Raw genomic sequence first — 18,526 nt, forward strand, 5'->3', positions numbered from 1 at the left:
GGGATGAAGTTTTGGTGTTGGTGTGCAGTGCCCCTTTTCTTCCAAACATTTCGGTGAGCATTTCTACCAAAAAGTTCAACTTTTGTCTTATCTGTCCACAGAACACTGTCCCAGAAGCATTGTGAAACATCCAGGTGGTATTCTGCAAACTTGAGACGTGCAGCAGTATTTTGTTTCGGTGAGAAGTAGTTTTATCTGTGGTGTCCTTCCATGAACACCATTCTTGTTCAGGGTTTTTCTTATAGTGGACACATGAACAGAGACTCTAGCAAGTTGTATAGATTTCTGCAGGTCTTTTGCTGTTACCCTTAGGTTTTCTTTCACCTCTTTCAGCATTGCACATTGTGCTCTTGGTGTGATCTTTGCAGGATGCCCATTCCTAAGGAGAGTAGCAACAAGTACTGAATTTCCTCCATTTGTAGGCAATTTCTCTTACTTTGAACTGATGAACATTCACGTCTTTAGAAATGTTTTTGTAGTCTTTTCCAGCCCATGTATCTTGACAATTCTTTCTCTAAGGTCCTCTGATTGTTGTTTTGATCGAGGCACGATGCACATAAACAGATCTTTCTTGAGAAGGGGAGACTCTGTCAGTAACCTGTCTTTGTGTGCCTTTGTTTTAATAGGACAGGACACTTCCACAACCCACATCCCCAATCCCAACTCACTGATTGGAACACTTGACTCCAAACAGCTTTTGTAGAGGCAATACCTTAGAGGTTCACATACATTTTGAACCTAGACTGTGAATGATTAAATGGTGTATTCAGTATTGACAAGAAGTACAGTTGTTTGTGTGTTATTAGTTTAGGTAGATTGTGTTTGTCTATTATTGTGACTTTGATGAAGATCAGACCACATTTTATGAGTAATTAATGCAGAAAAGCAGGTAACTGCAAAGGCGTTACAAACTTTTCCTTGCAACTGTATATGAATTTTGAAGATGAAAGCATTCTCTCTGGGTGCATAAAACCTTCATACAGCAACTGCGCCGCACACGACCACTACCTGAAGAGAGTTGTGGACAAATCTCATTACGTCATGGTAATTAGTCTTCCCTCTATGGACTGCGTCTCTACTTCTCATTGCCTCAATAAAGCAATCGGCGTAATCTAAGAACTCTTTCACCCCAGACATTCTCTCTTCTCACTCTCCCATGGTCAGAAGATTTTTTTAAAAGTCCGAAAGCAGGTGCCAACCAACTCGAGGACAGCTTATATCCCACTATCAGACTCATGAATGGACTGATGTACACTCAGTCATATGATGGACTCTTGACCTCATAATCTACCTCATTATGATCTTACACTTTATTGTTTACATGCAATGCACCTTTCTCGGTAGCTTTTACACTTTACTGTGCATTGTTATTGTCTTATTATTGTTATTGTCTCAATGCACTTTATGACCTGTATGATTATGAACAATATGCAAGCTTCAAAAAAATAATAAACCAATAATAATATTATTATAAATAATAAACCAATACTAATGACTATTGGAACAGCCGTTATATTTCTGATCAATAATACCATGATCACCATGTCATTATTCCATTTTATCTACATTATTTAAGTTTGTACCTATTAATAATTTTAGTACTGCAATGCCACAAAAAATTACTTTCATAACATACTGCACAAGTCAGTGATAATAAATCTGATTTTGGAGAGAAATAATTAGGGAACACAATAAAAGAAATAAAATCTACAAAAAAGATACCTAAAACTTGCAATATAACATTTTCATAATAAAATCTACAGTACGTATATTGAGAAGAACAAGGATAAAAAAGTATGCTGAACTCTGAAAGACAGATGAAGATGAAAATATAGAAAGAAAATGCCTAACACACAAAATGCTGGAGGAACTCAGCAGGCCAGGCAGCATCTAGGAAAAGAGTACAGTTGACATTTCAGGCAGAAACCCTTTGGCAGGAAGCTTCTAAACTTATCCATGAAAGGGAACAGGAGTTAAAGTCCATTTATGATGGTTATGTTTATCTCTCCATCCAAATTTTACTTTTGGATTTAAAGTTGCAAATATCATTTAATTACTTAAGAAAAGGTTTCTAGATGTTTTCCTACATGCTGCCTGGCCTGCTGAGTTCCTCCAATATTTTGTGTGTGTGTTGCTCGGATTTCCAGCATCTGCAGATTTTCTCTTGCTGGTAAGAAAATGCCTAACTGTATTTCATTGTTTTCATGGCAGGGGAATGGCACAGGTACAAACCATAAAATTAAATTGAAAGGAGAAAAATTAAAGAGAAAATGAGAAAGATGCAATATGTAAGGCAGCCAATTCAAAAACTGAAGTCTCCTGACAAAGAGTCATCAACCTAAAATGTGATTCCTTTTTCTACAAATGCTGTATGACCTACTGTGTGTTTCCAGCATTTGCTGCTTTTGCTTCTGAAGCTTCTAAATGTCCATGAAAAGAAACAGGTGTGAAAGTCCATTTACGTTTACCTTTAAGTTGCAAATTTAAGTTGCAAATATCATTTAATTCTTTAAAAAAGGGTGGAGAAACAAGAAAATACATAATGGTCCTTCCCACGTTATGAACACCTGACCTGTGGACAGCCCGTACATATGAACAAGTGTTTAGGAGACCAGCAGGATGGATTTGCAGCTGCTGCAGGTATCGTCTACTGGGTGGGAAAGGGACATTTCCTTATGCCTTCTTTCTCCAACCCTTTTCCCCAACACTTGAGCACCAACAACCAGTGCAACCAAGATCCTACGATCTTGGAGCACTCAGCATTGAGGAGACTTACTCGCTCACTGACTGAGTCAGTCACGCCAGCTGACAGCCCACTCTCCCCATGTCTGCTCGCCCTCCCATCACAGCTCTTTCTGTCCATTTCTGTTCACTTACAAACAGTTCCCAGGAATGGAACCCTGTTGTACCCAGATTCATAATCTCCAGCACTGTCAAATTTTAAGGCCAGTTCTGAGAAATTTGTATAACTTATTAGCGAAAACAAAGCAAAGGTATGAGCCGAAGGAAAAGGGTCAACAGCAATTTACAAATGGAATATCACATTTGTCTTAGATAGTTGATTATCTCGAGTCAGTCACTAACAGGGTGAAGAGTGAATTGCTAAGACTGCAAATGATAATGTACCATATGAAATTACAGATAAAAGTTGTAGAGTGCCCCAGTGTTATATAGCACCTGATGTACACTCGTACAGGACTCTAGTGTTAGAGAGTGACCAACCCATGCTCAGCAGTAAAGTACAATGGTGTTAAGACAGTGATACATCCCTACCCACTAGTAACTCACTGATACACTGACAGATCTGTACGTGCCGGTACTGGACCCTAATGATTATATGTAATGACAGATCTGTGCATACCAGTCCTGGACACCAGTGTTATACCAAGAGCAATGGACCCCAGTACAGTGTTCATCAGTACAAGTTCTTCCACAGCTGTATGCATAAGTAGATGCAGGTTAAATGTGGTCCAAAGTTTCCAAATCAGATATGTTCTTCAAATCCCCAGTTCAATAAGCTCTGTCCACGATATCAACCATGTTCTGAACAGTGAGATAGAAATCAAACCCTATCCTACCATCTACAGCCCAAAAGCACTTCTCCTGCTCCTCACACACTTCAGCCCATTAACATTAAAAGCAGTTCATTTTAAGGAGATGGTGCGTCCAGGGTTTTTTTTCAGAAATTGTCATAACCTTGCTGTTGCAGCACCTGGTGTGGGAAGCAAACAAATGAGAAAGAAACAGATCTTGCAGGTCATCTGTTGTATACCACAATACGAATAGCAGTCCACGACACTGGAAAGACAATTTTTTCTTACAAATCACAAGGTGGAATTCCTCTCATCTCTCGTGTTTAAAAATATGCAAATTTAATGCTTCCTGACAAAGTTAGTCATCAACTTTGTCTAAAAACTAGATTTTGAAGGAGGGACATTTCATTTGATGGGGCAAGTGTTGAATCAGTTTATATGACATTGTTGTACCCAGATTCTCAAAAGCTCTTTTTCAAAAAGAGTTAACACCAAGAAAAAGTACAACTATAAAGAGATGTCAAAATGGGAATGAAAGGGAGATTTTCTAAGTGGTGAGAAGACAAAATCTGTTCCAAGCCTGCATTAATGAGGGTGTTCTAGTCTCTGCTACCAAGTTAACCCAAATAATTAAAATGTGTCGTTTGGCCGCATGATTACATTGTTGAAATTACTGTAACTATACGAGACTATTAATTTCATTAGGATAGTTGTTTTTCACGTCAAACAGCTATGGTCATTCATACTAATAGGCTCAGGGGGTCTGCATGCAACTTAATATTGGATCTGTGAGAACTGCTGACTAAGGGAAAAATCACACAAGTGTATGCAAGTTTGGATTTCAAATTATGAATGATAAAAAAACATCACCTTGAGAGCCGCAGAGTTCTCAGTGTTCATCAGTCTGAAACCTAAATACAGCTCTGAATGTTCTGTAGAGCTCTGCACCTGCGTCACTTCTGATACTAGAGATGTCACCCAGGATAGCTGCGCCCTCCTCCTCTGGACTAACATGCAGGAAATGGTGCGGTTTGTAAACAAGTGAATTGTTTAAACTCGTGCAGGACCAAAACTACGAATAAATGCAACGCCATCGTTGAATACACAACTTCTTTTTTTTTTAAATTAAATGCAGCCATCTAATAAGGGGAAAATGCTGCGGCTGAATACGATGGAGTAAAGATTATTACCCAAGAGAATTTAACGGGGTTGTAAGTGGGCCCGACAGCAGGAAGGGGTGGCAATGATTTAATGTTTTGCGCGCACGCACATTTATATCTACACAGCACAGCACACCAGACACCCGACGATGCGAATACCTGCTTGAGGCCTCCCGGCGAATCCCATCAACTTGCGGCGTCAACTGACGCCAGCGTCCGCCGCCAATTCACGCTCACCCGCCCACCCGGCTTGTGCTCTTCCCAACGGCTCCACCACTCCGCTCCGAGCCGGCGGCGCATGCGCACGGCCTCCACCCTCCTTGTCGGCCCCACCACTGCCTGACAACTTCTGCAGATTCTAACGGACTAGTAATTTTATTTTCCCTTCCGAAAGCGGCCCAGTCTTGTTTTGCTCTTTCTCCCTTCTCCCAAGAGATGGGTCTTAAAGCGTCATGTTTCTCTAAGTAAGGCAGTCAACTGGGGTTTTGGGGTCTTACAGCGGTCCTGTTCGCACTGACCTGCCTGGACTTTTCCGCAGTTGTTGCCAAACAAAACGGTGTTTTGCTGCTTTTTTAAAAAGTAAAACATTTCAAAACATGTCAGTCCCAGCAAACCCTCTCTCTGCCACTGCGGTGTATGATGTAGTGGTTGTAGGATCCTGTATGACTGATTTGGTCAGGTTAGTGTACGCATTGATATTTCAGAGATATCTCTGTGGTAACGTTTATTGAAACACATTCTTACAGGTGCTGGAATTAAATACTCGATTTTGCCGAAAGATTTCTCAGTGTAATAAGTTGAAACTGGTTTAAATATTTAGTCATATATATTCTTGTGGCAAAAGATAATTGATGTTTAAGTTTATTAGAATGACATGTATGCCCGGAGTGTAAATGCTATGAAATGCAGCTTTTGGCAACAATAACACTGTGGTTGCTGTGCCAGTGGATTATGTTCCTAGAGGTTACTTGCTGAAGAGAGGGTATTTTTCATCTGCGAACATACTTGTAAAGTAAGTCCAGCTACAAACGAGAAAGTCTGCAGATACTAGGAATCCAGAGCAACACACACAAAACGCTGGAGCAATTCAGCAGGTCAGGCAGCGTCTCTGACCTATCACCTTTCAAATAGCCTCACTCCGCTCCTCCCACCTTTCTGTTCCAGCATCTTCCCCACTCCTCATTCCTGGAGAAGGGTCGAAACGTCGACTGTTAGTTCTTCTCCATAGATGCTACCTCTAGCATTTTGTGTGTGTCGCTTTAAAGTAAGGTTAACCCAGTTCGAGAAGAATTTGTGGGAAAGTAAACATTGTATACATTTCTAAGCTACCTCACCCTTTTATCTGTATAACTGGAGTCTTTTAAGTTTTGTACTCTCGCCTTAGGCTATATTCCTTTGATATGCTATACATTAGTTTTTGGTAGGAGGGTGTTACCTATTGTTACTGTTGTGAGCATGTTCACCAGTAACGAATTGTAAAGCCCTACAGCCTTGGTGTACAAAGGAATTGAATCTGTGGGGCTATCATCTTGAACATTTCCCATACCAAAATATGTAACTTAATGTATTTTACCTTCTCCATTACATTTCCAATTGTGAAATTTCAATTTAATATGTTCCATTCATTACATGTGCTTCAATAGCCCTTAAGTATTTTACTTCAAATTGTAGTTATGTGAATGTGTTAATAGACAATAGACAGTAGGTGCAGGAGTAGGCCATTCTGCCCTTCAAGCCAGCACCGCCATTCAATGTGATCATGGCTGATCATCCACAGTCAGTACCCTGTTCCTGCCTTCTCCCCATATCCCTTGACCCCACTATCTTTAAGAGCTCTGTCTAACTCTACACACTACTTGGATTTATTCGTTTGCTATTTGGCATTTTCCTTCTGCGGGAGTTGTGTAACCTTAGAGACAAGTGCAGGGGCGACACGCTTTACAGTACAGGCAATCAGGGTTCAATTTCCCTGCCGCTGCTGCCTGTAAGAAGTTGTACATTCTCCTCTGGAATGCGTTGGTTTCCTCTGGGTGCTCAGGTTTATTCCCACAGGCCAAGACTTACCAGTTGGTAAATTAAGCAGTCATTATAAGTTGTCCTGTGATTAGGCTAGGATTAAATCAGGGGTGGTGGGGGGGGGGGGGTAGAGAATTGCTGGGTGACTTGGCTTGAAGGGCCAGAAGAAAAATAAATGAGAACATAAGGAAGAGAAACAAGACCATTTGATTTCTCCTATTTTTCTCTAATTCTCTGAGATCATAACTGATATTCTACTTTAGTGCCATCTTCTTACATAATTCCATATTCCCTTGATGCCCACTAAGTGCAGAAATAAATAGAAGTATGAAGTTTGAGTTGTCTCGGAAGGACAAACTGACTATGGATTCTATGGCTTCGCTGCTACCTGGTGAAAATAAATCGGAAGTCCCTAAATGAACCCTGTTAAATGTGGTTTAATATTTTTTTCAACTTTTGCTTGTGAGCAAGCTGGGAGGTATAAACATTCATGGTATTTGTGGATTTTCTGAGGAGGTTGCATTCAAACCATAAGTTCACTAAGCTGCCTGCCCGATGGTGGTAGTAGTAGTTTTGAAGGCCCAAGATTACTTTGAATTTATGGGTGCACAATATATTTGTGTGATTAAACTGATCTTAATGCAGCTACTTGATTTACATTGTCACTTGGTGCAGGAATAAGTTAGTGAACACACTGGGGAATATACTGGAAGAGCAAGGGAGGTATTTTTAGTCTAAAGCTAGATATTACAAACTCATTGTTTGGATAGGAATACTCTTTGTGAAGGAACTAACACATCATCAAAAACATAATCCCTTCTGTGAATCATAGTGGTGGCTGCATCACTGTGGGGATGCTTCACTGGTGTAGGCCCTGGTAGATTTGTGAAGGTAGAGGGTAAAATAAATGCAATAAAGTACAGGGAAATCGTAGAGGAATACCTGATGCAGTCTGCAAGAGATCTGTGACTTCAGAGATCTGTTTTCTAGCAAGGCAATGACCCCAAGCATAAAGCCAAAGCTACACAGGAATGGATTAAAAACAGCAAAGTTAACGTCCTGTAGTGGCCAAGTCAGAGTCCAGATCTCATTTCAATTGAGAATTTGAAGCTGGACTTGAAAAGAGCTGCTCAGTCATGATCCCCATGCAAATTGACAGAGCTTGATCAGTTTTGTAAGGAAGAATGGGGAAAAATTGCAGTCCAGATTTACAAAGCTGATAGAGACCTATCCACATAGACTGAAGGCTGTAATTGCTGCCAAATGTGCATCTACTAAATACTGACTTAAAGGGGTGAATACTTATGCAATCAATTATTTTGCATTTAATAATTGTAATCCATTTCAATCATTTTGTAGAGATCTGTTTTCACATTGATATAGAAAAATCTTTTTCTGTTGATCAGTGTCAAAGAAGGCAAATTAAATCCACTGTGATTTAATGTTGTAAAGCAATGAAACATGAAAACTTCCAAGGGGGTGAATATTTTTAATAGGCACTGTATAAGCTTCTTCATGCCTACCTGTCCTGTTGGCCTCCTCCTTCCATATTTGTGGAAAATTCTGTATGCTCATTTATCTCATTAATCAACTCAGTCCACAGAACTGCAGACATAGTAACCTATTCCCATCCTATTAGGCTGTCTAAGAGAGGAAAACGGCTATAAAACATAGAAACAGATTCTTTTGCTCAACTATTCAGTGCCAATCAAGTTGCTGAACTGTGCTAGTCTCATTTATCTGTATTTCCCTTTAAACATTTCCTATCAATGTAACTGTTCAAATGCCTTTTAAATATCATAATTGTACTGTACTTGCCTCTACCACTTCCTCCGGCAACTCCTATATACAAAATCAAAGTTGAGTTTATTATCATACGCGTAAGTATGTACATGTACAGATGCTTCACAGGCACATAGCATCAGATATACAACATTCACAAGAAACATTAAACATTATACAGTATACACAAAAACAGAATTAGAGCAAAGTGCATTTCAGTGCAATGTGGTCACTGAATTGCTACACTGAGGTTGTGCAGGTTCATCCAAGATCCATATGGTTGAAGGAAAAGTAGCAGTTCTTGAACCTGGTAGTATGGCACTTCAGGCTTCAATACTTTCTGCCTGATGGGTAACTAGGAGAAGATGACGTGGCCCAGATGGTGGGGACCTTTGATGCTATATGTTGCTGCCTTGAGGCTGCCTCATGTAGATAATTCCATTAGTGGCAAAGGATGTGCCATGATGTATTAGGCTGAATTCACTACACTCTCAGGCTTCTTACATTCCAGATTGCTGTACTAGATCATGATGCAATTAGTCAGGATACTTTCAATAGCATGCAAGAAGAAGTTTGTCAGATATTTGGTGATGTGGAATCTTGTTAATCTTTTTAGAAAGTAAAGAAGCTGGCACACCTTCCTTGTGCTGGTTCAGGAAGGTCATCTGATATGTTACTGTCCAGGAATTTAAAGCTGCCGACCCTCCTCCTGCCATTCCACCAATGTGGACTGTTATATTCACGCCCTCTTACCCCTTCTTGCAGTAAACAGTCAGCTCTTTAATTTTACTGATATTGAGTGAGAGGTTGTTGTTGCTTAACCAGGTGTCTTTATCAGATATGATTGGTATATGGCATTGGAGCTGTGCTGTATAAGGAGTAGAGAAGCGGGCCCAGAATTCAGCCTTGAGATGTACCTATGTTAACTTACAGCTGGGAGGAGATGTTGTTACCAATTCTCAGTAAATGAGGTCTGCAGGTGAGCATGTCAATGATCCAGTTGCTGAGGGAGGTACAAAGGTCAAGGCCTAGAAGCTTGATGATGTTAGGATAGGATGATTGTATGGAATGCTGAGTTGTAGCCAATGAATCTACATGTTTGTGTATCTGAGAGGTTCCTAACCTGGGGTCCAAGGACCCCTCAGTTATGGTAAAGGTCTGTGGCATAAAAAAGGTTGGGAACTCCTGGTGTATCTGTTGTCCAGAGCAGAGTGAAGAGCCAGATAAATCTCATCTGCTGTTGACCTGGTGTGGATGTAGGCAAATTGAAGTGGATCCAAAGTCATCTTTGAGACAGGCTGATTCATGCCAAAACCAGTCCACCACCCTATCATGGAAAAGGTTGCCCCTTAAGTCCCTTTTAAACTTTCTCCCTCTCACTTTAAGCCTATCCCCTCTAGTTTTGGACATCATTACCCTTGAGAAAGGCTTTGACTATTTACCTTATCTATGCTCCTGATGATTTTAGAAGCATCTATAAAATCACCACTCAGCCTCCAACAGAACAGGAAAATAAGTCGCAAACTATTTAGCCAATCCTTATAACCCAAGCCCCCAGTCCAGTAAACATCCTCATAAATCTTCTTTAGTATCTGATCCTCCTGCCTAAATTTACAGGATGTCTAAGTTTATCTTTGTGCCTTTTATAATATTTTTGCAAGCATAGTAAACTTAAAAGGGAAATAGCCTTTTGGAGATAATGTAGGGTGGCATTGTGATGGAACAGTTATTACAGCTAGGTAAAAGTCCTAACTACCCAAGTGCAATCCTAATCTCTGGTGTTGTACATGTGGAGTTTTCATGTTCTTTCTATGTCTGCTTGGATTTCTTCCAGGTGGTTTGCTTTCTCCAACATCCAAAAACATGCTGGTACATCAATTGACTCATGTTTGGAGTTTAATGTTCTTGTTGTCATTTGCACGGTTTGTTTTCTTGCGTATGGGGGGGGGGTGGGGGGGGTTTGATGTTCCTTGACAGCTTCCATGGTTTTCTTTGATTCGTGGCTCTCTGTAGAAGGCAAATCTCAGAGTTGTATACTGCCTACACACTTTGATAATAAATGTACCTTGAACCTTGAAATGCTATGAAATGTAATGAAGAGTACTGGACCTAAGTGTTAACTTTTTCTATTTCCACAGATGCTGCCTAACCTTTATGTTTACAGCATTTTCTGATTTTTAATCTGTGTTTTTGGATTTTCATTGACTATAACTACCTCTTGGTATAGAGATAGCAAAAAGAATCGAAGGAAAATTTTTGGTATGTGAGAAAATAATAAGAAGCTGAGGTACAAGGGAATGAGAGAAGAAGATAATAGGCAATAGGACTACTGGTGGAGGAATGCAACAAGTCAGTCACACCTATGAAAGGGAATAAACATTCGACATGTTAGGCCGAGACTGTTCATCAAGACTAAAATGTCGACTGATTATTCCCTTCCATAGATGCTATGTGACTTGATGAGTTCTTACAACATTTTGTGTACAATCTCGTGTTTTCTGCGGGTGCTCGAAATCTATGGGATTAGTCTGCTTGGAACCAGCATGTATTTCATGGCTTCTTGTGATATAGTTAATAAATTAGGTTATCATTATTCTGATCTACACTTAGTGGCCACAGTGTGTGAGGTATTTAATAGAGTGGCCACTGAGTATTATTGTATGTTCATGATCTTTTACTCGTGTAGCCCATCTGCTTCAAGGTTCGATGTCTTGTGCGTTCAGAGATGCTCTTTTGCACACCAGTTGTAACACATGCTTTTTTGAGTTGCTGTTACCTTCCTGTCAGTTTGAACCAGTCTGACACTTCTTCTGTGATCTCGCTCATTGACAAGGCATGCCTGGCCACAGAACTGCTGCAAACCGGATGTGGTTTTTTTTGTTTCTCACCCCTTTCTCTATGAACTCTGGAGCCTAGTGCATGGAATCTCAGGAGATCAGCAATTTAAGATGCTCCCTCACCCCATTTGAAAGTAACAATCATTCCATGGTTTAAGTCACTGAGATCACTTTTATGCATTGTTGCTGTCTCATGACTGGCTGATCAGTTATTTGCATTAATAAGCAGGTGTACAGGCGTACCTAATAAAATGGCCATTCTGTGTATTTAATCTTTTGTGTATTGTATGGGATCTTTAAATCCTTTATGCACAAGGAATATTTGACTTTGAAATTATGTTTGTTCTTTCAATTCAATCTCAGGTGCCTCTGAAATTAAATTAGCATAATTTACCTCCTTGCTTTTATAGAGACTGCCATGGGTTCTGCACTCTACTATTTGCTCCTCTTAAGCAGTCAATCACCTCTATGCTTTAGCCTTATGACATTACAAGTTCTACAAACTGTATCATCTAACATAGGAAATTTTTCATTCCTAACTTTTGTGTTGATCCTGGGTCAATGTGTGATGAGAATTTCACCTGCTTGCTCTTGCAGTTACTGTGGATTGGTGCCCCAGAGAGTACCTGTTATGTAGAGCGGCACAGTAGTGTAGTGCTTTACGGCACCAGCAATCACCGATCAGGGTTCAATTCCCACTGCTTGCTGTAAGGAGCTTGTATATTATCATGGGTTTCTTCCATGTGCTCTGCTTTTCTCCCACATTCCAAAGATGCACATTTAGGGTTGATGAGTTATGAGCATGCTATGTTGGCTGCCCAGCGCAATCTTTGCTGATTTAATTTGACACAAATGATGCATTTCACTGTATGTTTTGATGTTTCCATGTACGTGTGACAACATCTCCCTTTAAAATACGTATGCACCTTCAAATAACCACTGTTAGAGAACTGATGGCGATAAATAACTTCACATAATACTTTAACTAAAATTGCTTACACTAAGTATGTTATTTTCTTTAATTTTTAAATCATACCAAACTGGGTTAAATTCCAAATATGGTAAGGTGAGCCACCAGTTAGTGTGACTGGCAATAACTGGAAGATAACATAGAAACATAGGAACATAGAAAACCTACAGCACAATACAGGACTTTCAGCCCACAAGGCTGTGCTGAACATGTCCTTACCTTAGAACTACCTAGGCTTACCCATAGCCCTCTATTTTTCTAAGCTCCATGTACCTATCCAGGAGTCTCTTAAAAAAACCCTATTGTTTCCACCCCCACCACCGCAGCTGGCAGCCCATTCCACGCACTCACCACTCTCTGCATAAAAAAACTTACCCCTGACATCTCCTCTGTACCTATTTCTAAGCACCTTCAAACTATGCCCTCTCATGCTAGCCATTTCAGCCCTGGGAAAAAGCCTCTGACTATCCACATGATCAATGATTCTCATTATCTTGTACACCTCTATCAGGTCATCCCTTATCCTCTGTCACTCCAAGGAGAAAAGGCCGAGTTCACTCATCCTATTCTCACAAGGCATGCTCCCCAATCCAGGCAACATCCTTGTAAATCTCCTCTGCACCCTTTCTATGGCTTCCACATCCTACCTGTAGTAAGGTGAGCAGAACTGAGCACAGTACTCCAAGTGGGGTCTGATCAGGGTCCTATATAGCTGCAACATTATCTCTCAGCTCTTAAACTGAATCCCACGATTGATGAAGGCCAATGTACCATATGCCTTCTTAACCATAGAGTCAACCTGTGTAGCAGCTTTAAGTGTTCTATGGACTCGGACCCCAAGATCCCTCTGATCCTCCACACTGCCAAGACTCTTACCATTAATGCTATATTCTGCCATCATATTTGACCTACCAAAATGAACCTCTTCACACTTATCTGGGTTGAACTCAATCTTCCACTTCTCAGCCCAGTTTTGCATTCTATCAATGTCCCGCTATAACCTCTGACAGCCCTCCACACTATCTACAACACCCCCAACTTTTATGTCATCAACAAATTTACTAACCCATCCCTCCACTTCTTCATCCAGGTCATTTATAAAAATCATGAAGAGTAGGGGTCCAGAACAGATCCCTGAGGCACACCACTGGTGACTGACCTCTATGCAAAATATGACCCATCTGTAACCACTCTTTGCCTTCTGTGGGCAAACCAGTTCTGGATCCACAGAGCAATGTCCCCTTGGATCCCATGTCTCCTTATTTCCTCATAACTTGTTGGCTGAGTCACTACCACTTCCTATTTATTAAATATAGCTTTTTAAAATCCAGGAGTGGGGACAACGTTAATATGTCTAGCAGCGGAGTTACTGAGATGGCCATATCTCCCAACAAAAATAATATCGTCTCAGGAGTAGACGGCATCCCATTGAAATCCTAAAACTTAGCACAAGAGTCATAGTCTACTGGATATCAGTGATCCCTGTTCTCCCAAATGCTTCTGAAACATGGCTACTTCTACCAGCTATCCCAAGTGACAGGAAAGAATACTATCTCTGCAAAATTCACTAAATTTGCTGGAAGGATCAGCAAACCAACGTTAATATACTATCCCAGGACAACATCTGCCTATTTATTGTTGATCAACTCAATGTCGCTCATATGCCCAACTCCTAACTCCTGAGACAGAGCTTCTGGTTTGAACTCTCAAACGTGAAAAAAATCTGCAGATGCTGGAAATCCGAAGTAACACACACAAAATGCTGGAGGAAATCAGCAGGTCAGGCAGCATCTATGGAAAAGAGTAAACAGTCGATGTTTTTGGCTGGGACCCTTCTTCAGGACTGTGGGAAAAGATTGCATCTCCACTGACTCTTGGAAACCTCTGGCCCACAGCTGCTCAATGTGGAGAAGGAACATTCAGAATGGTGGGAGAACCCCGATAATTGTTGAGAGCACGGCGAAGCCCAGTGTAAGTGCCAGATGGAACGTACCACTCCACAAGTTACCTGTTGAGCTGAGAACTACCTAATACTCCATCTTTGGAAGAGTCCACAGTTTCCACTTTATCCTCATTATTCACCCCAGAACCCACAAAACTGGAGTAAATTAGGTCATCCACATTCCTTGGGACTGCCTGAAATGGAAAAGAGGTCAAAGTCTTTAATGGAGGGAAGTGAGACATTTAAAGCAGAAAATGCTGGAAGTACTTAGCAAGTCAGGCAGCATTTGTGGAAGGAGGATGACAATAAATAATTTCACATGATGCTTTAACTAAAATTGCTTCTGTCAGAACTTGAAATGTAGTTGCATTCCAGCCTAACCTGCTGACTATTTCCAGCAACTTCTGCTTTTAATTCTGATTTCCAGTATCTTTGGTTCTTTGATTTTCAGTTAGTGCAAAGGAATCCTACCTAGATTATGAATGATTTGAATCTTTGGTGTGCTACCTCCTCTGTGTTCCGTTTCTGCTTTTTTTTCTTGGACCTTTGCCTATTTGCAAAGTTAGTACCAAATTAGGTAGATTGCAAATTCAATATGCCTTGTTTGACAAAATACAAATCTGAAGTAAAAGTCAGCATCAGTGATTAATTGGCATGTGATGCAATTTCCTGTGGTGTTGATAGATCTTGTTCACTTGCTCCATCCACTCTCTGTACTGTATGTTCCTACACTGTGATTGTGCTTCATAAGCAATTTAGATAAAATGCTGTATTGAATGGTGAACTATTCTGAAGATAGCTCAACATCAACCTGGATTAAGCAACTGGCTTGATTGGTATCCCAAACATCATATAGAGCATGTACTCCCCTCAGCGTTAGTGCATCTTAGCTGCAGGGCGCACTCCCTATAAAACACGTTATCCAATTACTGTAGGTAGCACCTTCCAAACCTTCCTCCTGCCATGAAGGAGGATAATAGTAGCAGGTACATGCCATCACCTACAGGTTTGCCTCCAAATCACTGACCATCCTTACATCATTACCATTCCTTCATCAATGCTGGGTCTAAATCCTGGCATCCCCTTCCCAATAGCACTGTAGTGGTACCTACAACAGAAGAACTGCAGAAGATGGCTGTTTGCCATTTTATCAGGGGAAACAAATGTCCGCAGCCTAAAATAATAAAAATACACAGAAAATCTCCAAGAAAGACAAGTACTTTAGAAACTGAAGATACTCTTTAGAGCTTCTTAAGCAAAAAAAAATGCTATAGGATCTCAGCAGATCAGGCAGCAGTGGGGGTTAGTGGGTGGATATTAATATTTAGAAGGGGCGCAGAAAGGGTTAACTAGGACACTGCCTAGGTTAGATTGACATTTTGAGTCAAGTCCCTTCATCTAGGAAAGGTTAATTTTATAATTTTTGGGAACTGATTATTATTGGCAAGAACTATTCCTAATTACTCCATAGAATGGGGTGGGTAAGGTGCTGCATTGTTGTGGTGAAGGTGCTTTTGGGTTGAGAATTTGGTGTTTTGGATCCAGTGGCAATGAAAGATTAGTAATAAATTTCTGAGACAGGATGATGTGTGACTTGGAGAAGATGCTATTTCCATGTGTCCATTCCCTTATTTACCTTTGTGGTAAAGTTTGAGGGGGTTTGAGGGGCTGTTGAAATAACCTATGTAAGCAACTGCACATTATTAGATGGGATGCACTGAAACTACTGTGCTCTGGTGGTCAAATATATGATATTTAGAATAGTAGATGGGGTGTTAATCAAGTGGATGGCTTTGTTTTGTATTGAAAGTGGTTTGTCTAGGCCAGGGGAGAATGTTCCATCATGCTCCTGCTTTTTATATAGGTGAATGACATGCCCGGGTACCCAGCCTCTGACTGTATATTTGCGTAGTTGGGTACTATTGAGTTACCCGGTTAATTGAGTGTGAAGTATAGGTGTGACTTTCCTTTCTTGGAGGTGTTCATTGCGTTGTAACTTTGTCATGGAGCTGTGTATTGCCAGCTTTACTCCTTGCAAGAATGTTGTTTGGTTCTGCTGCATGTACATTTGGACTATTTATTTACTTGGGAGTTTCAACATTCAGTGAAATTCACCACTTCTGATGTGATGGGAGGAAGCTTATATAAGGAGCAACTGAAGGTGGTTGATGATGGGACACTGTTCTGAGGAAATCTTGGCTGTGATTTCCTGGGGCTGGGAGATGTTTACTTCCTGCCAGCCATAGCCATCTTCCTGTGTGTGAAGTATGGCTCCAACCATTGTTTACCATTTAATACCCATTAACTTCAGGTTTACCAGGATTTCTTTATGTGATGTACAGTCCTTGAGTTCATTAGTTTTTGATCCATGTTTCGACCAAGCTTTCCTTGAGGTTTCTGTGTTGTTCTGCCAAAAAACAAAACTGACATCAGTGAGCAGGTTGGATTGGATTTGTCCTGTGTAATGTGTACAGGAAACACCTGGGCAGTTTTCCACATTGTTAAGTAATTGCTTGTTTTGTAACAGAACTGGAATAGCTTGGCTAAATTTGCAGCTATTACTAGAGCACAGACCTTTACTATTATAATTAGGAATATCCAGACACTTTATTTATTGATCCTTTTAAAGGCACAAACACTTCTAGGGCAGTACAGCACAGGACAGGTCCTTCGACCCACAATATCTGTATGTGCTGAGCATGATGCCAAATTCAACTAAATTTCTTCTGTGTGTACATGATCCATATCCTTCCATCCCTGCATATTCATGTGCCAATCTAAAAGCCTCTTAAATGCCACTATCATATCTCCTTCTACCACTGTGCCTGACAGCCAGCTCTAGGCACTTACCACTGTGTGTGTGTAAAAAATAAATAACTTGCCCTGCTCTTCTCCTTTAAACTCTCCCCCCCCCCCCCTTTTCGCCTTAATGCATGTGCTCTAGTGTTTGATATTTCTACCCTGGGAAAAGGATTCTAACTATCCGCCCTGCCCATTCGTTTCATAATTTTATAAGCTTCTGGCAGGTCTCCCATCAGTCTATGATGTTCCAAAGAAAACAGACCAAGTTTGTTCAACTTCTCCTTGTAGCTCTTACTCTCTAATCCATGTAGCATCTTGCTAAATCTCTTCTGTACCCTTTCCAACACTTCCACATCCTTCCTGTTATGGCTCAATCAATAGTCCAAGTGCTGTCCATCCAAAGTTTTACATATCTGCACATGACCTGCTGATCTTTATATCTAGTGACTCAACCAATAAAGCCAAGCATACTATATACCTTCCTACTACCCTATCAACCTCTGTATCCTTAGTCAGGGAACTATTTATCGATCCCAAGAAACTCCCAAGTAACACATCTGACACATTTCAATTAAATTCCATCTGTTGTTTCTCAACACTCTATACTTAACACTCTATATCCTCTATTGATGTAAGCTGTCCAAAACTTACAGTTATCTTTAAACTTACTAACCTATGTATGTTTTCATCAGTCATTTATAAATATCAGAAACGGAGGTTGTAGCACTGATCCCTGTGGAACTCCACTGGTCATGGACCTCCAGTGAAAATGTCACCCTTCTACCACTACCCTCTGCCATCTGTGGACAGGTCAATTCTGAATCCAAAATATTGAGTCACTGTGGACCCCATGCATCTTAATCTTCTGGAAGAGTCTCATATGAAAGACCTTGTCAAGTTCCTTACTGACAGCCATGTATTTGAGTGTGTCAGGGGGCGGAAACAGGTGTAGTTGCTATTACTAAAGAGAAGGTGCTTGGGAAACTGAAAGGTCTGAAAGTAGATATGTCACCTGGACCAGATGGTCTAAACCCTAGGGTTCTGAAAGAAGTAGCTGGAGAGATTGTGGAGGCATTGGTAACGATCTTTCAAGACTCACTAGATTCTGGAATAGTTCCAGAGGACTGGGAAATTTCAAATGTCACACCACTCTTTGAGAAGGGAGGGATGTAGAAGAAAGGAAGTTATAGGCCAGTTAACCAGACTTTAGTGGTTGGGAAGATGTTGGAATCCATTATAAAAGAAAGGGTTTCAGGGTACTTGGATGCACATGATAAAATTTGCCAAAATCAGCAGGGTTTCCTTAAGGGGAAATCTTACCTGACAAATCTGTTGGAATTCTTTGAGGAATAACAAACAGGATAAACAAAGAGAGTCAGAGAATGGTGTTTACCTGGATTTTCAGAAGGCCTTTGACAAGATGCTGTACATGAGACTGCCCATGGTACTACTGAAAAGATACTAGCATGGATAGAAATTGGATG

General features: G+C 40.6%; 2 protein-coding genes across 3 annotated transcripts in view; one reads left to right on the plus strand and one right to left on the minus strand.

The window, feature by feature from the left end:
• babam2 (BRISC and BRCA1 A complex member 2) overlaps positions 1–4,998 on the minus strand; it is a 189,150-nt gene extending 184,152 nt beyond the window's left edge. The window contains exon 1 of the mRNA XM_073056025.1: positions 4,853–4,998. The gene's annotated coding sequence lies outside the window, so the exon portion shown is untranslated. The remainder of the gene's footprint in view (positions 1–4,852) is intronic.
• A 15-nt stretch (positions 4,999–5,013) lies between these two features.
• Positions 5,014–18,526, plus strand: part of rbks (ribokinase) — a 158,765-nt gene continuing 145,252 nt past the window's right edge. The window contains exon 1 of one of the 2 annotated variants that reach the window (XM_073056026.1): positions 5,014–5,372. In XM_073056026.1, the coding sequence (XP_072912127.1) occupies positions 5,290–5,372 (83 nt within the window). In that variant the 5' untranslated portion in view covers positions 5,014–5,289. The remainder of the gene's footprint in view (positions 5,373–18,526) is intronic. The other variant, XM_073056027.1, reaches the window with a different exon arrangement.

Source organism: Hemitrygon akajei, chromosome 9, assembly GCF_048418815.1.
Source record: "Hemitrygon akajei chromosome 9, sHemAka1.3, whole genome shotgun sequence".
Lineage (NCBI taxonomy): Eukaryota > Metazoa > Chordata > Chondrichthyes > Myliobatiformes > Dasyatidae > Hemitrygon > Hemitrygon akajei.